Source organism: Helicoverpa zea, chromosome 12, assembly GCF_022581195.2.
Source record: "Helicoverpa zea isolate HzStark_Cry1AcR chromosome 12, ilHelZeax1.1, whole genome shotgun sequence".
NCBI classification, from domain to species: Eukaryota; Metazoa; Arthropoda; class Insecta; order Lepidoptera; family Noctuidae; genus Helicoverpa; species Helicoverpa zea.
The window spans coordinates 9,342,063-9,368,238 of NC_061463.1; the positions used below are offsets into that span (position 1 = coordinate 9,342,063).

Sequence of the window (26,176 nt, forward strand, 5' to 3'; positions counted from 1 at the left end):
TTGATTAACAAATAAATAAATGGGATGGTGTAATGATAGACGTTGAGATGGCAGTCGACGACACTGGCAAAAAATAAGCGGTTACTGGTAAAGATCGTGCAATCACGATGTGTAATGCAATCGTGCATGGGCAAAAAACTGTCAGAGCATCGCTTCATGACCTAGAAAGAGAATGCCAAGAGGAAGAGAGTAATAAATATGAAGCTGTAAGAACAAGCCGCTCTCAAATTAAAAATATATTTAGTGATAAAATAAACTGAGTGGAACCTCGTGTTTTATCAGCCGACAGGATAATGGAGCGATAAAATGCCAAACGAATTGCTTTCATCCTTATGTTTTATTTGTGCCATGTCCATGTAGTCATGGTGCCTACGTCGGCATGTCTCATGTGCTAGTTAAAACAAGTGACCTATTGCCTTTCTTAGGGCATCAAGTATGTCTAAGATTTAATGTGATTGTGTGGGTTTTCTCACGACATTTCACACATCATTGATGTAATTACGTATGTGTGGTAATTCATTACTTCAATCTAATAATTCGTAAATTTAGTTTTGTTTCTGGCAGATGATGGATATTTAATCTCAACTGTATAATAACTAAGGTTGGTTTGACTTACTTGTGCAGCTGTTTCTAATTTGTTTCTTCTATCTGCTAGAATGTTTGTTGTTCCTATTTCGTTGTCATCGATGCTTTTCTTCTTATCATCTACCGAATTTAGAGATTCCTGTAACAAACAAAGACACATTTCAATAATGATCAACAGAAGTGAATTTTCCAGTGACAAATTCATTGTTGTATAATTCAATGGTTATTCACTCAAAACAGTGAAGCATTGATCACAGTGATTTGAACGTAACATTGTTTTCTTTATCAGATGATATTACTAAATGTATAAAGATCATATTTCTGATTGATGAAGACATTAGATTAATGAAGAGAAAAAAGTGTGAAACTTTATAATTATGGCATCTTCCTTCGATTGTGTATCGAATGCAAACCGCTTTGTTACGTAAATAGATATGTACTATAATATTGCATTTGATCTACATTCACGGACTGATAATTTATTGTCACGCCATCTTGCATAACATCCAGTATATAATATGTCGTTTGAAACCATAGCAATTAAAGTTTCAACTGCAAGTGTTGGAATCACTCGATTTTGTAGTTAACATCAATCATAATTTAGGGATGCGTGCATGAAACCGTATCAAAAATGAGGATCGTTGTGTTATAAATAAAATGAGGTACTAATTAAAAACAGTACACTGAAAATTAAAAACAGTACACTGAAAATGACAAGATACCTATACGCTTAGGAGATGGAGTAAATAGGTATACGAAAGTCATAATAGTTTGATTAAACAATGAACATTTGTGTAACCGTCATTGAAAGAAGTTAACGGATGTAAACAGTAATAGAATTGATTAATTTTGGCAACAAGTTGTACGTATCCGTTGGCCCTGGTTTACTAAAACCGGCATTTTTATGTTGAGTATTGAATGAAAAAATAAAACCTGCCTGAACATTGTCCACGGAATCGACATCGAACTTCTTAAAAACGGGTTTAAGACCTCCATTGCTCGCGTTCTTCGTTTTATTTTTCAGTTCTCCAATAACCGAACCGAAGTTAAGACCCTGTGGAAAGCCTGGCTGCTTTTGAAGAAGCTTCAAAACAGGTTTCTTTTCCTCTGTTTTATTTTCAACGTCGTCGGCAAGTCGTTCAGTATGCTTTACGATATTATTTCCGTTGAATAGTTTTATTTTATCAGCTATGGCATCGATTGTATTTTGTTGCTCTATAGCCTTTTCGCTAAGAGTCAGTCCTTCGTCCTTAGTAAGAGGTATAATATCTTTGGAAGAGGAATAAAACACTTTTGCCGGTTCCTCGTGAATCAGTAATTCAGTTTTATCCAAAGACAAGTTTTGTATTATGGAATTTATTTTGTCATCTCTCAAAATAGTTTTTTCGAGAAATTCCGCAAGTCTTTCTTTTGGCGGGCTTTCCCGTCTGACTAGTTTTTCACTGAAGAGCTTTTCGTTTTGTTGCTTGAGCAAAACACTAGGTGGTATAAATTCCTCAGTTGTGAAAGATTTACTGTTTTGTTTGACATAAACTTGTTCACTTTTGAGATTTTCAAAAACATTCTGTTTGATTTCAACACTTTCAGTCGTGGGCTCTTTGGATATGTCTTTGTTTATAATCTTGTCACACTCCTTTTCAGTTGCCTCTTGCTTATTTTCCAGTTTTTCATATTGAAACGGTTCTTGTTTTGAAGGCAAAAAATATTTCCAGAGTAAATAGACAAGGATTCCAAGTCCAATGAACGTTTCCAGTAGCATCGTGAACTATTTTCTAATCACTTCACTGAATAATGAGATCGATATGCGTTATTGATAGCGCCACTAAAAATCCTTGAAGGCTTCGCGCTCCATTTGTAATGAGGAGTCAATTGAGCAATGACGTTTCACACACTAGAGTATCGCATTGTTTATATTAGCATCGGACAATGCATATCGTTCAATAACACTGCTAATTCACTGTGTAGTCACTGTTGCATAATAAGAATAACTAAGCTTACAAAAATAATGTCAACAAATCTAGTAAACAATGCGCGTACTGCGGCGGTCGGAATGGAACTGATCACCGAGATCAGTCGTCATTATCATCTGGCAGCGGACACGGCACGTGTGACTCATGCGCAGGTCCTAGAATGTGTGTAAACATTGTATACGACCAGTAGCACCAACAATGACGCATCAATATATAATGAAAAAATACTATATTGTAGGTGCGTCGCACCCGGTACCATCAAAGATCCTTGACCCAAGACAACACCACACCCAAATAAGTTACAAGTTAACAACAAGATTGAAACAAAAGAAAACAATAATAGAAAACTGTTGACGACATCTTTGCCGCACATGTAGAAGTCAAATGGGTAACAGCAATATAAATGAAACCAGCTGTTTAATCACAGTACCGTGAAAACAGTTACACCATGCTCAGTATAAATGGTTGATAATTACAGCAATAACCATTGGGAGCTTACGTTTACCGATTTTCCTATTACTAACCAATTACAGAGAACAGGAAAAACATAAAATTGCTCAAAACTGGGCTGCGACAGACTAGATTCCATCTAATCACCTCAATGTACGCAATAACGCTGTCGACGCGCCGGGCTTGCGCCAAATAAGCGAACTTGCCCCAGCCTAATGTGGAAACCAGCAAAAACTGCGCACGCTAATTCAATGAAAATATTATTAAAATTAATGTAACTTTGAGGATGGAAATAGACAAATACTCGTACATAATGTGAACAATGTGTAACAAACAGGAAGATGAAATAAACCACATAGGTACCAACACATTTAGTGATGCGCTAGACTAGTAATGATACGTCAATCCTGTCAACGATGGTTTAATATACTTCAATAGAGGCAATGGCGTAGGCAATATAGGACGAATCCATCACAATTGTACTATCAACATACGACACACAAATATGCGGCCAAATTGAAATCTTCAACTTGCATAGAATACAAATTACGAACGACGCTGAGAATTCGAATGTTTACATGCCTTTGGCGTACACAAAGAATAATTAAAGTTTAACAGAAATAGAAACGCGAAATAAGGGGCGAAAGTGTCGGTGTCTATTCGTGAATATTCAAATCTAGAGAACTATCTCTTGATTAAAGCACTTCGCATGAAAGGCAGAAAGGTAAACGAGGTCTTGATCCTTGGCAGTCAGGAAAGATGAAGGATACAGACAACGAACTATATTATGAAGGATTTGAATTGCCACAACGAACAATTCGAACATACAGCGATACGTTAACCTATAACAGATTACAAGGTCAGCACCAAAGATAGCAAAGATAAGTGATATCAGACGATAATGAAGACCGCGATGTTTATGCAATCAATAACAAAATTCACCTCGGCATTAAATTGTGCAAATTGCTATTTGTCTCAATTAACAACAACACGTACACAGCAGTAGCTACAATTCCTTGTATCTCAAACTTATTGAGATTTATAGGCGTTGAGATACAGAAACTGAATTTGATAACTGAGAAGATTATATTAATTAAAATAAAATTTAATCACACAAAACTGCACATTATTCACATCCGACCGATGTTTAATCAACACACGATTTCAAAGTCACTGTTAACAATATTTTGGCGCGTCTTAATGAACGCGATTTTTGAAGGCAAAAACCCGTGAAAGAACGCGACCGTAGCGCGCGCGCATTGGCCGACTAGCCCAAAACAACTGACGGTGCCAGTACGTCTCGCCAAGCAGCCGGGTCATTGTCGATGCATGTGCAACAAGTACTGCTTTCTGATACATGGAAATTAAGATTCGCTTTTTGTTTGCCCAACGATCCGGCAAGTTTCCCGGAAATCGTCTACAAGGCTTTAAATGTTGATATGCCAAATATGAGTCAACCTTGAGTAATGGGTATAAATAAAAAGTGACCGAGGCTCTTGAAAAATTATCACTGTTAAATAATGAAGAAAAAAACTTTTATAATTCTAGATTTCTCCTCGAAACAAAAGTAACTTTAATGCTACTGGATAGACAGTTACTAATACCACACTTTCGAATGATATCTTGTTACATATGTGATTGTACACAAAGGAAAACGACGAACGGGCGTCGAATTTCGTGAGAAATAACAGTTTTGGCTTGGAAAGCGAAGTGCATATTATTCAAACAAAGCTTTACTGTTTTGTATTCGCACAAGAGCTGTTTTATAATTTTAATGCGTCTTCGTAACTTCAGCAACAACTTAATTATCATAATATGCTGATTATTTAAATGTTTCTCCATATATTATCTATTTATTGTTATTCTTTATGGGTATATGGTATGGTGTGCCACCGGGTTTTACATCGGTCCATCGTTATTGCAAATTGTTTTAAGTGTAAGCTACATTACAAATTAACGATCCCTTAGCATTCTCACGTTTATGATTTTCTGCTCTAAAAAGCAAACTTTGGCCACGCGGCCGTCATTGGGTTCATCATAACTTTGCAGTGGCCAAAATTTATAATTAGATTTAGCTTCTAACGCCAAAATTTATGTGGAGCACTTTCATAACCGTTTCGTTGGCACTGTTTGACTAATGAGTGTAATACTAAACTATGAAGCGAAGACTGACAGATGTTCTTTGGGTGTTTCTTTAATTAAATATTACTATTGCGAAACGCCATATCAAGACGATTCATCATTGACCAGTATTGTTGGCCAATTAAAATCAGTTCTACTATTTTTAGAGACAGATTCATTGGACATGTTTTTGAAGACTGAGGAAAATCCAGAAACAGCTTTGGCAATTGGCATGAATATTGGGACGGAATGCGAAGTATGTTGCGTATGCGTCTATATTTGCCTTGTGATATTCGCGAAGAAGTACACGTCTGTTTTGTACATCTTTATATTAACAAACAGGAAATATTAATATACGAGGTACGCTTGATTCATACTGTACATATTAGGTAGTTCTTAGTGACGCTATTAATTTAAAATGTGCTGCAGTTTATTAAGTCGTATATGACAGTTTTGTAGCGTTGATGTAACGAGTTGATGGATTTTAACGAGCTGTTTGCCAAGCAAAAATGTTTTTTACAACGATAAAATCTAAATATTTATGTGGGAAGACTGAGAATGTTTCTTATAAGCTTCGTCTTGTATACAGTTATTAATTTAAAAAGTACTTTTACAATTACTGCCATTAAGTTTCTTATCTGCTCCGGTTTATTCTTCTCGCCTCGATTGGACCTAAGTTAGAATCTAAAACAGATTAGTTGCAATCATAATACGGCTATTTACCTGCATCGCAAAAATCAAGCAAAGGGAAACATGTACCTAAATGCAGAACATTGCCAACCGTAAAACATAAATTGCATACTACAAATACCAGAGAACAAGTACTCAATGAATATTTATACATAGTTAATAATTGACTAAATGCAGCGATTTACAATCGTTGGTGGGGTCCGAGAGGCGCACGCGCCGACCTACGTTACGTCACGACCGCGCATGCGCTGGGCTGGTAACAGAGACGGGTAGGATTACAGCTTGCGGCTAAGCATTGATCATTGCAATTGTAGAAGCTTTAAATGTATATGAAGAACTAATGTTTACGTTTAGGGCACATTGTAGGTAACTACAAATATACCTGCTTTATCAAACACCACATAATATAAATGATGAGGACAACAATAGAATTTTTTGTATCGTTTACATTCTTTTTATAGCAAACATGTACAATCACCAATTAGTCAACAATTAAGGGAAAACGGACAATCAATTGTAAATGAGGAATAATGTGAACAATGGAAACATTTAACTATCAAATAAACCAAATTCAATACGTTTAAACTTAAAATAATAACACATATTTCCTAAGGGCTGATTTTTCAATCGCGAGATAACTCCTATCTGAGGAGTATTTTTAACGTTTTGACAGCTTTTGTATAGAAAATATGTCAAACCGCCATATTTATTCCTCAGATAGAAGTTAACTGATGATTAAAAAATCAGCCCTAAATTACACAAAAAGGTATTGTAAGATCAAACTCTATTGAAAACAAAGAACTACATAATAAGTTATATTTTGTGTCCAAACAAAGATTTTGTGAACGTAATAAAGTTGAAATTAGAACACATACGTCGCATTGTGTACCTTTTTTTAAGTAGTATAAATAGACATAGATATAAATACACCTGAGACGTATAGAGTGCGACCTCATTTTAATGCTTCCCTATAAGGTCGGGTTATGCCGAGTGTTACGATGTACCATCTATGGTATGAGGACGCTATACCCTTTCAATTATGCAGGCAAATACGACCTAGAATGTAGGAATAAGTGTTTATGTTCAATTAAATGACGATTTGAATACAATAAATTAGTGAGGAAGTTGATGAGTTGGCTTTAAAAGGCTTTTTCAGCAATTATTATCATATCATTTCTCTTCTTATCGTTACAAATACAACACAAGATGTTGATATTACCATTCTATTCAATAATATCTGCAAATTAAACGAGTAATGTTTTCCCGCTTTTAATAACGAGATTACGAACACTGCCACTGGCGGCGCCACGAGCGTGCATTTAATTTCCGCCGCCAAACATAGATGGCGCTGACACATGATCTAATAAAAACACGTTACGAGCCGGGACAAATCCAATTTGTCGCTTGAGTAAATACTGGAGAAAATCCCTGTGGAGCTACGGGAATCGTAAAAATATTCTGAGATTAGGATAAACAATTTAGGTGAAAAATTACAAGAGCAATTACAGCTTATTTTTAGTTTCGAGCCCGATTCGGCAGGACTCCTCAAAATATGTCGATACAAATTGTCATTACTGCCTTAAAAATGAAACAAATATATACCCAAAAAGGTTATCAATACTACATTATCATGCTGTAAGCTTACGCACAATGACGGAGCACAAAAGAATGGCAGGCTTGAAACAAAAGCCATGAAAGGTCATGGGGATATTATTTTGTAGCTTGCCATAAATAGTAATGTCGTTTAGCCCAAAATAGCTTGAACTTTAGTTGTTGACCTTAACCGGGGAACTACTGATGAAGATGACACGGTAATAACCCGCTGCTGGTTCTTATAATAACAATATAAGGTTATGAAAGTGGTCTAAACTTATTGAGTTAAAAGGAATTTGTTTATTTAGGTGTTAGTGTAGGTAAACCTTTAGGAGTTAAAAATATTTTTAAATCAAAAAAGTCTATAGATTAATCTAGAATGATTGAATGATAGTTATTGTAAATATAGCTAACAGATTAATCTAGAATATTTTTAAGATACTGCGAAAGTTGGAAAAGGCGCGAAAATATGATTAGCCTTGTAGAGTTATGAGACAAGGCTTATGTCAGTGAAAGGTCAAAAATTAGCTCCAATTTTCTCTTTAACCTTAACCCTTAGTATTAGTAATTATACTCTGACTGACAGGCGCTAACTCCCAAACGTATAATTAAGAAATAATTATTTCTATAACATTTAAATTTATTTAGTTTTTAATGTCAAGTTTACATTCACATTGCAATTTGCTGTATATACTACTGTCCATAGCCGAAATACCTTCGTAAGTACATAAGTTTTAAAGGCCTCATAAAACCGAGTTAGTTTTATTCCTACCTTTAGCAGAGATCAACTAGCGGAAAAGAGGGTACGATGATGACAGCGCAGTTTCTGAGAGAAATCGCTTCCCATTTGCTGATCATCGACACGAAATCTTTTAGATATAAATTGGTACGCTAAATCGGGTCAGGGAAATAAATCTCTTGCGTCGTAAATTCAATGATCTTGGGGAAAGATTTGATATACAAATTCGGTGGTAAGGGGCAAACTCTTTTTTGTTATGTAGAAAACACAATCAAAGGTTTGTTAATTATGGAATTAGAAACGCTACAGTCCATTAACCAACACAATCCAATGAACTTTATTTAAAAGGACATCAAAGCCAGAATCTACCTCGTATAGGAACCACATTAATATTCTCCGTGATATTAAATTTGTCGTGTGTCGTCGGCATTATTTATGCTTTATCGGGAAATGGAAAAGCGCCGTCGTATAGGAAATTCTATTTGTACAGAAATAGGACAATATTGGATACGTTCACATCGTGATATTGATTTAGGACGAAATGTGTTCGTTAATGTCTTTGATGGGGAACCGAATTCACAATGGAATGGTGAAAGGAAAGAGCAATTGGGTTTAGTTAGGAAGCATATTAATTCCAGATTTAATTAGAACCATGAGAATCTTATTTATAAAATAAGTAACGGATTTATATCACAATTGCATTGGAGAGTATGGCGCAGATTACCTATTCCGTTTCAGTTCGAAACCAAACGCTGAAAATTATAAAACCACCGAGTCATAAATATATTCAAGCGTCATTGCAACTAGAATGCTTTTATACACTCCAAAAATATTGCTTTTATTCCTACATAAAATTCCGTCACACAAATCAACCTGTTCCGTCACACAAACCATTACCACGAAAGCTAAAGCACCCCTCGACCGCCCCTCAGACTGAATTAAAAATCAAACTGGACAATTTCCTGAACAAGAAAATATTTTCCAAAACCATGAGACTAAACTGAAGGGGCATTCTGGGGTCTTTTAAAAGCCATTTTATCTTAACAAATTGATCTTCTAACATCATAAATCAGTCAGTTTCCAATTAAAACGTCAATGCGGCGTGACGGATAGGAAGAAACACAAGGGGAGATTTAGGTTAACGTTTTACTAACTAGGAAACTGTACCGTGACCTGTCAACATACCTTTTGTTGGGACCGGAAAGTAATCTACAAATAAAGATCTTAACTATTGAGAAATTAGGTCGAGAATGGTGTGAATATTTCAAGCAATTTTGGAGGTGACACGCGATTTGAGCTCGTTAAGTAAAGTTCACGAAAGGCGTGGACTCGCTTTAAAACATGCGTGACATTGGCAAGAGGTCAATGACACATGTCACTAGTTATTTTGTAAGCGGAAGCTTTCAGTTCCGAGATAAAATTAGACCTACTGATATTGTGAACAATAAAATCTTAATGATATTGTAAAGTGCACTTCCAATATCGATTTGTAAATTAAATATCAATAAAAAAATTGAATTCAATACCGGTAGCCGCGTCAAAATTTATCCTTGCTCAGGATTAAAATATCAAGTTTACAAAACGAATAATAATATTGTTATTACCTATGTGTAATATTTTAAAGGTTTTATTTCCGATTATCCTTAGCGTACCTATAAGAAATTTCTGTGTGTTATGTACAAACATTGCGAAAGCTGTCAATTACATCAAAAAATTCAAGGCTAATGTAGTAAACATTTTTGCACGTAATATTATAAATGCCGCACCCTTAGCCAAGGTAATTAATGGAATAAATTAAATGAGACACTGCGGAAGTAATGCTTTCACGAAGAAATATTTCACTTTGATATTATGTTTATTTCTATATTTAAATATTTACCTATACCTAAGGCAAGACCTATGGAAACGACATAACTGCAGTTTTACGAGATACTTAGAGAATATGTTAATAGGCATACCTGGAAGCCTTAGCTACTCTTTAACGCCAAAACAACTGAAATATTTGATGAAACTACAGGCTACTTTTACTTATGTGCGGTAAATAGTTCCTTCAGGACGTGGGTTAAACCGCTGGTGAAGTCAGTACATTAAACATTTTTTCGCCAAGTCTTTCTTATTTGGAATATTAGGTGAAGACGAAGTTCCATAGGAGATATCTCTGCCTCACACTACAGCCGACCTTGACAATACTCGCCCAATCGATACGCGTCAACTTTACTATATCATATTTTTATGACAACGCAATTAACTTAATGGAAATTAAGCTATGAAAGTGTATTTAATACAGTAAGTTGACAACAATGACCAATTAAATTAGATAATAATAGAGTGCTCAACACGTCAAAACCCCTGAAGAACAGTTTTGACAAAAAATAAGTTTTATACCAATCACTCAAATCGGCGTCTTCATTGTAATTAGATACGTGAACCCTAGAACAGGAATTAAATAATAGTTAAACATGAGTACAATGTTTTTACCAAGTTTAAGGGGTTTATTTTGTGCCGGCTTTGAACTTTATCTTTGAAACGAATACATACAGGTGAAGTTCATAAATCACACCATCAAGATTTACCCTTCCCAATTAACCAGACACTACTACCAAAACATGCGTAACATTCGCATAAATCTCAACACAAATTAACCTAAACGCCAATTTCACATAACAACACTATGCAACCAATCGATTACCACCCTTAAGGGGATTAAAATACGATCTATTTTTGCAAGACCGGTGGTATATGATCCCGGTTGGTAACAGACGTGTTCTGCAGTATCACAATAGATGAGAAGCCCTTGTCTTGAAGGGTTCTGCTTATTACAGAGGGGACTGTCAAAGTGATGCAAGGTTAGCACGGGCGTAGGGCTCTCGTAACGGTAAGTTTTGCTCCTAGGCACAGGTTTTAAATAGATGGGAGCTTGATGGAGATTGCGTACCTTCGTGTAGCGTAATGTGGAATCTTTTGAAGAGCACTTTGATGGGATGTATGATAGACGCTTCTTTGAAACGTTTGCGTTATTCATACATTTTGCAGGCAAAGCTGAGTAAGATGAAGACAGGGTATCTTTGCACTTCTGAACGTCCACAGTCTTCCGACTTTCTTATGACAATACATCATACGTGACAGTTTTTTTTATTCTTTTGTCAAAGCGAGAACCTATTATTCACTATTCATCACATTATAATTTTACTGTCTTAATATAACGTAAAAGACTTTAGCGATCTTTCATTGGGCAGAGGAGACATTTTGTTAGTATCAAGTCTTAGCACAATATAAATCAATAGAATAGAAATTGTGTACTAACATTGATCCTATTCTTGGCTCTCTCGATGGCCTTGGAGTCCTCTCGCTCAGGGCTCAGCCGGCAGACGCGCGCTCTCCAATCGTTTGCGCCCGCCGCGTGAAGAGCCGCCAGCCTGAAAATAAAAATAATTTCAGTAATTAATAATAAATTAAGGGTAAATTTTAATTTGTAGAAATAAAATGGTTATCCTATAAATTACTTTGGAACTTAGGGAACTTTTCTCAGGGCTCATCAAATAAATGATATTTCTAACTGCTATAAACACATGGTATACACACGGTTTTAAGGCTACAAAATGGTGCAAAGCTTTTTCCTAGCCTTTCTGTAGGGAAAACATTTCAATTTTGTGTAAAATTACTGTCAAAAATATTTCAGTCATAAATTAATTTCAAATTACTATTCAAATTTTAACAATGTCATAATATAAGATAAACAATACGATTACAAGCAACAATTAGGTACAAAGCTTAACCAAAACAATAAACACGTTACATAGAGGATAATCCTACATTTTCAGTACAAATAAAAGGTATTGCGTATTTCACACAGTTGGACTAAGAATTTAATTTCCATCGACCCGTATGAAGCTGTATAGAACGGTTGGTATGTACTCATTGTTAGGGCATTCAAAGGGTTTTATTATTACCTAGCACAAATAAATGCGTATATGGGAATTTGAAATACAATGGAGTAATACAATGATTCGTTTATAAGGGCAAAAGTGTCACACTTTTGATATAAAATGTAATCAGTCATTCGCTTATCATTTGTTAGAAGGGGACTCCCTTATAAAAGCTTTATTATAGACTAGCTGTTGCCCGCAACTTCGTCTGCGTGGGCAAGTTTCATACAAACTTTCATCCCCTATTTTATCCCCTTGGGGGTAGAATTGATCAAAATCCTTTCTTAGCGGATGCCTACGTCATAACATCTACCTGCATGCCAAATTTCAGCCCGATCCGTCCAGTGGTTTCAGCTGTGCGTTGATAGATCACTATGTCAGTCAGTCAGTCACCTTTGAGTTTTATATATTTAGATTACTTCCTAGCTTAATAGAAATTGATGAAACTAATTTAATCCTAAACATACAGAAAAACTGAAAACAACTATTGCTCCTTGTAAAAAGCCAATGTCTCTCAGACGGAATACGCTCATTGCGAATTTATATGAGTCACAAGATAGATACCTTTTAATTTTTTAGGTCATGTGAGTTTCCTCAAGAAGATTTTTTAAAGTAAAAACCCATGACGTATTCAGTCCTACCTGATTAATTGAAATACGCAAATTAATGGTATCGCTGTTTTTTATTCGTAACATAAAATATGTATTATTGGACCTGTCCAATAATACATCCAAACTAATATTATAAATGCGAAAGTAACTCTGTCTGTCTGTCTGTCTGTCTTTCTGTCTGTCTGTCTGTCTTTTCTTCACGCCTAAACTACTGAACCGATTTGTGTGAAATTTGGTACAGACATAGTTTGAAACTTGAGAAAGGACATAGGATAGTTTTTATTACAAAAAAAAATAAAAATAAAATTATTCCGGACATATAGCGCCATCTATTGGTGAAATCAAAAATCTGCTGGTAGTCACTATTCCACGCGAACGAAGTTGCGGGCAAAAGCTAGTATTACTATGTATATAATATGCTTTCAGCCTACTGAGAGTTAGCACTAGTGATGTAAAATGAAAAAAAAAAAGGATTTGTTTTTTTTTTACTTTATTGAAAAAAAACTTTGCATCGTTGTTTTTTTTCTAAATTTGGTTTTTTTTTCAAGCCTACTTTTTAGTTCAATTTTTTAAATTTCCCTTTCGTTGAGTTATTATCAATGAATGTTGCCAATTTTTTCATGAAATTTGGTTCTGTTTTATCAGAAAAGTACCGTAGATTCAAGAATAAACCTAAGACTCTATTATGTTACCTTAAGTATTAATCTTTAACGGTAAATGCCCTAACAATTTTAGAGTTATTATACTCTTGAAAAAAACAAGGCCCATAAAAAAACAGTTTTTTATCTGTTTTTTTTTCAAGGTTTTTTTTCACACTAGAAAAATAACGGTTTTTTTGCAACACTAGTTAGCACAAGGATCTATTTTTTTTGCACGTGGATTTCTATTTCTTAAAATTTTTGTGATTAAAAGGGAAGTTCATAAATTCTGAGCATTTCGATACCTAACGATACACGGATACATCAATTACACGCATTCCTATCTACCTCATATCTTTCTCACATACAACATACATTGTTAGTAAATAAACAAAGCTATAGATAGCCAGTTCCTTCACGATTAAATATTTATTGTCTACAGGACCAACAAAGGCCGGTGACCTATCGGAGCCCTTTATCTAAAAGTCATTAACTTTAAGTAGCCCGTAAGAGGCACACACAAGACACACAAATTGTTAGGTAACGAGTATATTATTGTTTCGAAGTTCGTTTTACGGTCATATTTCTATGGGTCAAGATAACACTAGTGTAGATAAGATTTTGAACAATTCCTGCAATCTTTTATATTTCTTTTTGTTAATTTATGTCAATACCTATTAAGAAATGTGTCAATATTCTGAACACTGATTGTTTCATTCAGAATCAGTAATTTAGAAAAGTCAACAGTTTTAAAGATTCTTTTGGTAATCAGTTGAGGATGATAATCATTTTATTTACAGTAATATTCCAACACGGTTTTGTACTCTTAGAGGAAATACTTTGAACTATTGAAATGATCACGGGCTCGGTAAACCCACTAATGAATTTTATTATTTATAGCCATATGTATTCCTGTATTGTGAACAATTCTATTGTATTCAATATTATTAGTTTATGTTTGTTTATAAAAAGATCACTTAATATTGAATTTATCAAGCGTATCTTTGTATAGCAGGATCAAATGATATGCACTCATTTAATTTTGGTACCTTTTTGAAAGAAAGCTATGCCAATATTGTATAATACTTAGCCCTTATTATTTACGTTCTAAATTCGTGCTGTAACTTGAGTAATGTTTATTGTTCCTATTTAATGTTTGCTTCCGTATGTATATTATTTTAGTAAAGAGGAATAAACAAGACTACTGTTAATCATGTAATTATTGTAACAACATTTTATCCTCTTGCAGAAACTACTGATTACCCGTCATAAAACGATGTCACATGTTTTTCCTGCATCAGATTTCTGCCGTAATTGGTTGTTTTCAGGGCGATATATTTAATGTATTGAGTTTTACAGAAGATTCAGTAAAACAATATTCCTACATGCTTATCTTCAATTGATTAAAATTAAACATGAGAAAGTGAGATACGCAAACTCGATATATCGTGGCAATATATAGGTAGTATATACCTTCCAAATATTCCGATAGTGAAAAAATAACTTAATAAATTAACATATAACTTTGACTATGGCCTCATGAATCACATTTTTATACGCCTACAAATTGGCATCCTCACGACACGAAACGACCTACCCTAAATCGATAGATAACTATGATGTAAGCCCACTGTCTATACTAATGTAATAAAGAGAAAACATGTTTTGTTTGTTTGTACTCTAAGGCTCCGAAACTACGAAACCGATTTGAAAAATTATTTCACTGTTAGAAAGCTACAGTCTGCCTGCGTGACATAGCCTATATTGTATCCCGGTAAGGGCAGTAGTTCCCACAGGACGAGTGAAACCACGAGAAAACGGCTAGTTAAAAATAAAAGTTTAGATTATAGCACGTGCCTCACTACTCTTACGTATTACAATAACTTACGATTTACATTTGTAGGACATAATAAGATTTAAAACTAGACCAAGACAATAGTGTTTATTTTCATTGAAAACAAAGGATGTTTTCGCTATTTCTCATAGTTTCAATATCTAGTTTCTATTCGACTATTTAACAAGTATGTAATCATGATCTGTTTGAGAATATTCAACAGGAAAGTTTGTCTTATTGAGGGACATGTAACTGTGATAAAACTAAAACAGGAACTATCTGGATAACTTTGACAGTCAAGGAAGCAAATGATACAGAGTCAAGTACGAAAGTTGTGATTTGTTGATTAGCTAGGAAGATAAAAAGAATGGTCATATGACATCGTCAAAGAATGATAATATAGAATTTTGCGAAGTTTACCTGAATCATGCCATGTGATATTTTTTTTATCAACCAATCAAGATCGTAACTATTTTATTAGAGCCCCAAAAACCGAAATTAATGCAAAAAGGACACCATCATTCTGAATCTAATTCAGTAGATAACGTACAGACAGCAATTAATCAAGAGTTCCAATAAAATGATATATTTTTTAAATGCAATTCACGCTCATGCGATCTAATAGGTACCTAATCCTAGCGTGGGAATCTAAGGCCTTAACATTGTAACGTTTCTTCAGTAAATATTTTTGATTTTAATAATAAAATTAACTTAAAAGAAATATGGATAAAGTTACCTTTCGGCAATGGTGCCTCCTCCTTTGTGCGGCATTTCGGCATGTGTGGCGCTCCGCTGCACCCCACCGCCGACCCTGCAAATAAACATACAAACAAATATAAATAAACAAATAATTAAAACCGACAGTTATTGGGAAAAAGCTTGGATGAAATAATAAGGAGCTTATTGATTTCCTAGGATTAACAGGTCAGCTCTATAGTATGATATTTGGTTCAACTGAGTTCCTATTCGTCTACAAATTAGGTCTAAGTTTTCATTTATGAAACGAGGATTGTACGTAAAACTAAGCACATGACCATCAAAATATGAAAATGCAACTTCAATTCATAAGGCAGCACACTTATGAAAAACCATTCACAATTTCTTTAAACAATAAAACTTTCTTCAGGTTTCTCTTCAGTAAGAATGTCACATTACACAAATTATTTCCATAAAACACTCGTAAATTAGTAAAACAACTAATAAAATAAAATTACCTGGTCTGTTCAAACTTTTCTTTAAGAGATTTGAAATTGAAGAGTCTCTCTTCGAACGTTCGTACTGATAACATTTTGGCGGTTTACACAATAACTGAACACGTATTACAAGAAAATATTGAATCACAAGTCGTCACATATCTAAAGAAAAGTGTTTTATTTGATGTTATTGAAATTGTTGGACAATTGTACGTCTGTGATGGAAGGACGCTGTCGCACTGACAGACGGACAAACGACTGTATGATCGCGTTCGGAAACGTACCGATAACAATTATTTATTACATAGTGTCGACGTGACTATGTTATCCTCTTTGCATGTTATAGGTAAATGTGGTTAATTATAGTTCGGCCATTCAGAGAATGCGTTCCTGACACGTCGCGATTGAACTGACGACGTAACTACATTCATTGATTATTGATATAATAATGTTGTTTTAATGCTCCTCAATTGTTAAAACGGTAAACAACCAGCAAAAATATTTTTATCGTAACTGCAACGCCATTGCAAAGTTACGTCGTCAGTTCAATCGCGACGTGTCAGGAACGCATTCTCTGAATGGCCGAACTATAATGATGGCAAAATTAACATGTGTAAAGTATAATATTTTACGATAATTTAAATTTTATTTATTGCAATCTAAGGAATCTCCAACCATCATGGGAAAAATCAGTGGAAAAAGGACTAATATTTTCGGTTGATTGTATTATTCACCTTTATAACAGGCACTACGTAACTTAAACATGTTTTATTCTGTGCGTAAAAAAATTAACACCGAACAGCAACACAACTGTTTTAATATAATAGCACATATCACTGCAAGATTTTGATTGATCAAATAGCACTGATCACATGTATTACAAGATAATGCTCAAACACAATGAATCATTTAATATAAACAAGGATATGACTATTAGGAAAATATTATCAACACGACTGCTTGCAACGAAGAAAACTTACACAATGACAAGGACTATGTAAAGCAAAACAAAAGCATTCATAAATAAAAAGCGAATAGTAAGACAAAAAAAAATCAGACTTATACTTTATAAAATATCGTATTGTCATGCGATCGTAAACTAAATATAAAGACGGCCAATCAGTATCTATTGGATTGCATCGCCAATACCAAGTTTTGTGGCATCTCGATAGTTTATTGCCATAAAACTCAAACAATTTAGTCTTAAAACAACTTTTCTAACAAAACTTAACAAACGTGAATACAAATCTAGTCTGCAATACGAAGAAAAATTCTCAAAACTTGATGGTTTAAAGTCCTTTATCGTGCTTTTGTCTTCTACAGATAAAAGAACTTAATACTCCATTAAAAATAATGAGTTTAGATTTCCAACTACAGACAAAAAACGTTCAGTGAACTCACGCCACAAAGTCATTAGTACATTTTGTTGTACTTCGATAAAAACGAGCAAAAATCCCATCCATCACTTTCAAAAACAATTTATGAAAGAGCTAGTAAAAATTCAATATTTGCTCGAAACTATTATAAAGTGCATAAAATATTACGTTGACTAAAAGCTGTGTGCAATCGAAAAACAAATCAACTGACTCAAAACAAGCCATTACGTTTTCATAATTATAAAATGTAGCTTACGATTTCCCAAAGGTGAACTTATTTGCTGAAAGTTAATTAAAAAGTGGAGAACCAATCAGAGGTGAACACTGAACAGTAATTAAGTGTAATACAAACCGAATGTTTTGAAAACAAAAGGCTTTAGAAGCGTATGTTCGTGCGAGGCTGCCTTACGAGCGCGCCCTACGCGGTTCGTTGCGCGACTGGTGGGCGGGCGGCAGCTTTCAGCCTTCAGAGGCCTACGCTTTACTACTTGTGTTACTCGAATAAGGAATTAGTGAGAAATTATGCGTCGAATAAGAAGTAATCGCCAATTATATCCGGATTATAAAAAACTTTTCCATTTTTTTTTTCAAATCTCAGTATATAGTATAGATTTTTTAAAATCTCTTTCGAATTTTTCCACAAACAACGAAAATAGTAAATATAAAAATTGCATCTCCGCAAAAATAGTAATACATTTTTAATACCCATAAAATATGCACCAATCCCTCTCTCTACTCGAAAGTTTTTCGCCACATGGTACTATTTCATTTCGGTTCGAGTTTCCCATAGTAAAGTTTAATGTAAATGCAACGTGTTCTCTTGGAAGGTAACGTTAGCTAGAACCTGAGGCATCACGTTCACACAATTTGCATAAACACTTAATTGTAATTTTTAGTGCTTCAGTGAAGGAAGTATGGTGTATTGGAACACCTGTGTAGGTCTAATTAAATGGAGTTAGTAACTTGATAATACGGTTAGGGAAAAGGTGTAGATTACTTAGGACTTAAAGAAAAAACTGTCTTTGTTCACTGTCTCGTCCTTTTGATAGAAGGGTTCATTAAGATTTAAGCTCCTTTAACCATACTTTCGTTAGTTAAGGGAAAACCCATGGGTGTCTGGCTGAAATGGAATTTTGTATAGACTGTTTTAACAGTACTTGAATCTTTGACAAGATAAAGGGGAGCGGGGTAATATTTAATAACTCATTTGTCATTTCCAATTCTCCATTATAATTTTGGAAGGCAGAAAGAAGCTAATGAGTTTAATTTACATACGAAGCATACATTTACTGATATGCGATCTGTCGTGAACACTAATGGTGGTAAAGGAAAACCCAAAGAAAGGAAATCAATACAGCAAATGCAGGCTTTCAGAAAGCATTGTATTTTTTTAACATGATAAATATAGTATTGCATGTAAAAGCTTCTACGAAAGCTTATTCAAACTTAATATACCCTTAAATATTAAAAACTTTACACGAACATGAATCTGAGGGCACGGCAGTGCCCCAGCCAAGACTCGAGCAAAGCGGGCACGGCCGTACCATCTTTTCTCGAAGCGTTTCGCGGCTATTTCAGCCCCCTGTATCTTCCATGTGAACAAAGCTGAGGTTTTCGATGACCAAGAGTAACTATTAGAACAAGCTCAGTCTCAAAATTACAAGACATTTAAATAAATAGTTTACGAGTTATGAGCGATCAAAGTTACACGATTTTGTCACTGACTCACTCACTGACCGATCATCAAAAGTCTAAGGTACTTCTAGCAAACTGAGAACCTTCAAATTTGGCACCAAGACAGGTTATCAGCTACATATAAAGGGAAAATTATAAAAACCTTAAAACTTAATAAAAAAAATCGGAAACAAATTTATATTTGCGGTTTTTCAAGAACATTGTGTATGAATTTTGACTGCATTGATAACTTTGTTATTTATTTATGTACAAAATGTATTTGTTTTATTGTTACGTAGTGTGGTATATTGTTATTATGTATTAAATATACATATGTCGGAGACTGTCAATAGTACGGACACTAAACGTCACGCAAGCGCGCCCTCTAGCGGCGTTTCCGGTGAAACAACATTTTGGCGCGCTTGGCAGAGTCGTGGCGGTCAGCGTGGCGTCCGCGGTGCTCAGTCTTGATCGAGTCTTGGTCGAGGCTTCGTCGAGTCGTCGCGTTACTGCCTTTCGTTACGTGTAGTGTACCCAGTGTTATTGCTTAGCGTTGTAGTACCTAAACTTATTGTAGTCTTGTGATTTTTGTATTATAATGGTTCTTCTAACCTAACAGAGAGACATGTGTTGCTGGGGAGTTTGTTCCGCCACTTCTTCTCCCCAGCCAAAACACATAGGAAGTGGCGAAGGGCGGGCGTTTTGGGGGCTGTCTTTTGTTCTGACTAATTTGAATAAACGTTTGAGTTTTGAGTTTGTTTGAGTTTTGAGTTTCTTTGAATTATCTCTTTGCTTGATTACCCTAACTGATGTCGGACGATAGTGCCATCCTGATGACGCCTCCGACATCAGAAGTGGGATGTAATCCGAATGCCCACAGGGTCACGTGTTCAAAATGTGAACGTGTAAAAATTGTAGTGGTGAAAATTGTAACGCCTGATACGATACTGCTATCACATTGAATCGATCTAGGTAAGCACTAGGAAGAATCCTAAGTGGTTATTCGGTGGAATGGTTATTTAGGTGTGCCTGTCAGACGCCGGATAGAGGTTGTCTTGAAGGGCAAGTCGACTATCAGACTCCGGATAGAGGATGTCTTGAGTCGCAGATATCAGACGCCGGATAAAGGTTGTCTTGAAATGGTGACTATCAGACTCCGGATAGAGGATGTCTTGAGTCGTTGTTGTCAGACGCCGGATAGAGGTTGTCTTGAAATGGTGACTATCAGACTCCGGATAGAGGATGTCTTGAGTCATCGCTATCAGACGCCGGGGAGAGGTTGTCTTGACGGAAATTGTTGAATTGAGCTTAGTTTTTGACTTTTGTTAGTAAGGTTTGCTATATGAATTTTGCTAGTGTGTATTTAACGATGTAAGTGGACTTTGAATCATCTGGATTAAAAAAAAAATGGAACGTCGATAATTTGAAATGGAGTTTGTAGTAGAAGATTTATTAAGAATTTCAGCGAAGGTACAAGTATGGTAACCACGGTTATGGTAATGGTATCGTTTTCCATTGTTACATGTCAAGCTAGTTATTGAGGGTATGCTAGAAAATTAACTGAATCTGTCTTTTTTCATGTTTCAATAATGACGGTGGTTATTGTGCAATCTGGCGACAAAATTACTGCGGAGCATCCCAGTTGCCTGCCAGGAGCCCAACGTGTCATCGTGAGGTCCGAGTGTTGGTGCTCGTGCATCTACGTGGCTTCACGTCCGCAAAAGCCTCGCTGTACTGCGCGCTATAGCGATGTGCGCATCGTCACGCACGTTGAGTGGAAACCCGGTGAGACCGATCAATTTTTGGTTTATTTTTGTGTTTATTTGTCATATGACATTTATAAACATGAGAGGTAGTTTGTCTCGCTGATTATTGTCGGTTATGAACCGCCTGGGTTCGAATGTGATAATGTTCTGACATACTGTTCACGTGACCTTCATGAATTGCATTGTTGGGAAAATCGTCAATCAGTGAAATTAGATTTATGCCATGACAGCAATATTGTCATCGTTGTTATGAAAATGTTGTGATAAAATTAACCGATTTCCGATTTCTTTTGCATGTGATAATCCCGTGAGCCTCTCCTGCTTCGAGTGAAAGGAGTCTAGTCTGCTAGTTCGTCGCTGTGGCGTCCGCGAGCGCGACGCCTGGATTCTACTGCGCGCCGGATTTCAGCATGAACATACACAAGGCACTATGCACAGAGATGTTAAGAGACGCCTGAATGATAAACATGGTGAGATCAATCCAATTTTATTGTGGCTTGTCATTGTACATTGTACTGTTTAACTGACTCGTTGGCCTAGTGGTCGCAAGCGTGACTGCTATACACGAGGTCTTGGGTTCGATTCCCGGGTCGGGACGAAATCGCTTTGAGTTTTAGAAACTTTCACAAAACAGTCTAGATGTTGATGATTGATTCACTCGTGCATCGGAGAGCACGTAAATGTGTGTATGCTTGTGTGTTGCGCTTCAATCACAGGGTTTATTGACTGTTAAGTTGGAAGTCATAGAGATGACTGCCGTTGAACACTTGTCACAGGGATGGCTGAAGTGTGTATCTTATGCTTGGTCATAGGGATTACCTGGTTTCTGTTTATCAATTAAAACCTCGAATTAGAATATTTCAGTTTTGCGTCATTTGATTGAATTGTGCATCAGACTAGAGATTTTTGGTAAGGTGTTACATTCACCTTCTCAGTAATTTCATTGTGTTAAGCTGTACCTATGATTGGTATCGGGGTGACCTGGAAGAGACTCGTTGGCCTGTGTGACGGCATCGGGGTGACCAGGAAGAGACCCGTATACATCAGTGGTACAGTTGGTGTCATGTCGCTGTGGTTGTGGTTGTGGTCCCTAGGAGGCCAGGATGGGCTGTGAGCTCTGCTAAGGGACACGACAGTTATGTGAAGCCTATCGAGTAGAAGGCGTTGATGTGAATGACAACCGTAGCTGTAATGATTTAGTAATTTACGAGTTGAGTCTGACTAGCAATTCGATCTTTCTTTGATTTCGTGCTTAGCATTTAATGTAACTAGTTTCTTCATTTAAATTGTGATTGGTATTCTTAAAACCCATAACATGTTTTTGGGTCTTACCATTGTGGTAGTCTGTTGCTGACCCATATGTTGTCAATATTTGATCGGTTGCCTAAGCACTTTCCATTTCTGACTTAACAGATAACATCTAAGGTGAACCGAGCCTGGAGAACAGGACGAGGTCTACTAGTCGAGTGGTGGGCGAGGTGCGCTGCAGTTGCTGTTTGGAGCGTCATCCTCCCCCGGATTTGTCATGGAGGCCGTATGAGTTGCGACAGGCCAGGACATCGCATGTCATCACACAAGGTGAAAGCATTCTATTTCATTGAAAATGTTTAAATTGACCAGACAAACTTCACGATAACCAATTAGAAAATGTTGTAACTTTGAATTATTGAGCAGGTCCCATAGTTGCCGGACAGAGGCAATGTGATATGTTGTGTGTGTTGAATTCGGGTACCGGATGGAGGTCCCGCTGGTTTTGCCGGATTGAGGCAATGAATTGTTAGACGAGGTGGAGAGTACTGCATACTAAATTTGATCAAACGATTATTTTCTTTCTTTTCATTGATCATTTCCCAATTAAATGTAGAGTTTGATTTGTTGCTTGTGAGAGTTTAGTACTCGGTTGCTCCGGGTATAGCTTTTGAGAACTAGTTGTCACCTAGATTGTTTGTTAAAGACCTAATTGAGGCCATTTGAAGTTTGTTTCATTTCCTTGAGAGAAGTAGGAGCGTAAAACTAAAGATCGAGAGTTACTGTTGTGGTCAGGAGTGGCCGAGGCTGTACTGTGCATACTGTGCTGTGTTTGTGTTGTTGCAGATTAAACGACCACGAGGACGTGGTCCACGCAGGATGGCCGTGTCGGAGACTGTCAATAGTACGGACACTAAACGTCACGCAAGCGCGCCCTCTAGCGGCGTTTCCGGTGAAACAACATTTTGGCGCGCTTGGCAGAGTCGTGGCGGTCAGCGTGGCGTCCGCGGTGCTCAGTCTTGATCGAGTCTTGGTCGAGGCTTCGTCGAGTCGTCGCGTTACTGCCTTTCGTTACGTGTAGTGTACCCAGTGTTATTGCTTAGCGTTGTAGTACCTAAACTTATTGTAGTCTTGTGATTTTTGTATTATAATGGTTCTTCTAACCTAACAGAGAGACATGTGTTGCTGGGGAGTTTGTTCCGCCACTTCTTCTCCCCAGCCAAAACACATAGGAAGTGGCGAAGGGCGGGCGTTTTGGGGGCTGTCTTTTGTTCTGACTAATTTGAATAAACGTTTGAGTTTTGAGTTTGTTTGAGTTTTGAGTTTCTTTGAATTATCTCTTTGCTTGATTACCCTAACTGATGTCGGACGATAGTGCCATCCTGATGACGCCTCCGACACATACATATGAATAAAAAAGCTAGGTTAAAATGAAATGAATAATGATAAAATCTTTCATATTAATGCAGTGCGATAAATACTGCATGCTCGCTCGATAGGTGGCGTTGTCCTGGTCTAAATCGCGCTATGGTTTCGTTACATAGCATAGTATAAGTAGTACTTAAAAAAAAAAAGAATTCATGTGATAGCGCCATCTACCTCTGAAATAAATCTCTTTTATTCTAAAAGATATTCGATTCAAAAATTCGACAATTTCGTTAGTTTATTTTTAAAAAATGTTGTTTACGTGCTACTTTAGGTGTACATATTTAGTTAGTTGCATGTAAGTTAATTTAATTTGTTTAATCAGTGTATCGCGTTCATTCGTTGACGTCGGACGCGTTTGCACTGTTCGCAGAAATTATTTTAATTTCGTGCCGAGCGCGGCGTCAGCCGCCGCTAAGTCGATACCATGCGTTCGGAAGAACTCGTGGCGAACGAGGTCCTGGCGTTCCTGCAGTACCAGCTGGACGTCATGGATGAGGTCAGTGTGACCCAGATTTGCACCTCAAACTTCACCGAGGAGGAGATACGCAGCGCAAAGAAGCTGTTGTACGAGTCGCTGCAAATGGCAGACCGAATGCCGACCCGCAGGCGAGATGAAAAGGGAGAGAGGAGTCTCCAAGACACTATAAGGCTGTTGAAGGAGACCGACCCGGACGACGTGCCAACGTTCGTGGCAAAGGAGTTGCGGAAGCTGCCCCCGGTCACTTTCGATCACGTCGACGTCACCAGGCTGTTAAAGGACATCACGAGTATGAGGTCCAGCCTGGTCGAGCTGCAATTGAAGCTGGAGGCATCACAATCCACCATCTGTGATCTACGTAACGAGGTAGCAGAATTGCGAAACTCTGCATGTAGGTCACACGCGCATGCCAACAGCGACAACACACGCCACGGACAGGTCAACGCATCGCCGCAACGCGCCGAGTCAGCAAAATTGCACTCGTCGCCTGCCGTCGCCAATACTAGTGATGCGTCACCGTGCCCCGCCCTCCCCGCGTCCCCTGCCTACGGGACGCCGACGAATGTAAGCACGTCTAGGCTTGGACGTGTTTACTCGGATGCCGTAAAGCGAGATCCCGTCCAACGGCCACCTAAAGCTACTGTGGCGATACAATATCAGCCCGAAGGAACCCGAGGTACGGTACAATCTGTACCATGTAAAGGGAAAGTTGATGCAGATGGTTTCGTGAAGGTGGAAAGAAGGAAGAAGAAGCCATCTAGCCGAAATCAATGCGGAACTGCGTTGACTGGTCCGAACATGCTGCTGCGCCCCGCAATACCGACGACGCAGCTGTATGTTTCGCGTTTACATCACTCCACGAAGGTCGAGGAGATCGTGGAGTATATACGAGTCAAGACGAACTGGACCTTAAGAGTCGAGAGGTTGGAGCCCAGACACAACACAAATTTCAAATCGTTTGTGGTACGTGTGCCGACTCAGCATCTCGACATGTTCCAAGAAGCGTTTTGGCCGAAAGGTGTCGTTTTCCGGCGTTTCCGCGGGAGGCTACGCGACACCACGCAGTGCAACACGACACCGCCTATTCGTGTTAACAAATAGAAATTGTCCTGCTGATTATTGTTATTTTATATGTATTAGTTTATAAGTATTGCAATATTAAATTATGTATGTATTGTACTTTCTATGGGCCCTAGTTGCCTGAGGTAAACAAATAAAATAAATAAAAAAAATAAATAAATACTTAGAGAAGAAAGAGACCTACAAAAAATAAATTAGATCCCACCAAAAACATTAAATGTAAAAAAAGCCAATCCTCTACGCAATCCCTCCACCGTAAAAAGTTTTGAGATCGCATAGAAGCCAAGTCCTGTTCAGATTTATTTGTAATAATAAATCAATATTTTGTGACTATATCAATAGTTTTGTTCACATTACAATAATATTGTCTTGGCCATGAGCACAAGTTAAAAGCCGCTCCTTGAAATAATGTGTAAATACCATTGAATTGATAAATTCTATATGGACATGATTTTACGATTGGACTGATTGGAATTTGAGATCACCATAGACTAAACATGCGCCATAGTACATGTGCAGTTCATTGATGTTGGATGATACTGACTGTCGGTCATTTAGTAACAATTGAATAAACTAAAAGTATTTAATTCTGTGATATTAAACTTCATGTTTGACTTTCACCTCTCCAAGATATGCTGTATTATATTTGTAGTTTATTGTGCTCATGGCCAAGTCAATATTATTGTAAAGTGAACGAAACTATAGATATAGTCACAAAATATTGATTTATTATTACAAATAAAGTTGAACAGGACTTGGCTTCTATGCGATCTCAA

At 36.8% G+C, this 26,176-nt stretch overlaps 2 protein-coding genes across 9 annotated transcripts in view; one reads left to right on the forward strand and one right to left on the reverse strand.

The window, feature by feature from the left end:
• Window positions 1-26,176, reverse strand: part of LOC124635134 (supervillin-like) — a 206,710-nt gene that overhangs the window by 14,555 nt on the left and 165,979 nt on the right. For all 8 annotated transcript variants that reach the window (XM_047170931.1, XM_047170929.1, XM_047170930.1 and 5 more), the window contains 3 exons: window positions 15,894-15,968; window positions 11,453-11,564; window positions 617-724 (listed from right to left, as the gene is read on the reverse strand). In XM_047170931.1, coding sequence (XP_047026887.1) covers window positions 617-724; window positions 11,453-11,564; window positions 15,894-15,968 — 295 coding nt within the window. The remainder of the gene's footprint in view (window positions 1-616; window positions 725-11,452; window positions 11,565-15,893; window positions 15,969-26,176) is intronic.
• On the forward strand, window positions 24,165-25,499 carry LOC124635138. The gene has a single exon (XM_047170943.1). It carries the CDS (start codon window positions 24,267-24,269, stop codon window positions 25,419-25,421), a length of 1,155 nt encoding a protein of 384 aa, XP_047026899.1. The 5' UTR covers window positions 24,165-24,266; the 3' UTR covers window positions 25,422-25,499.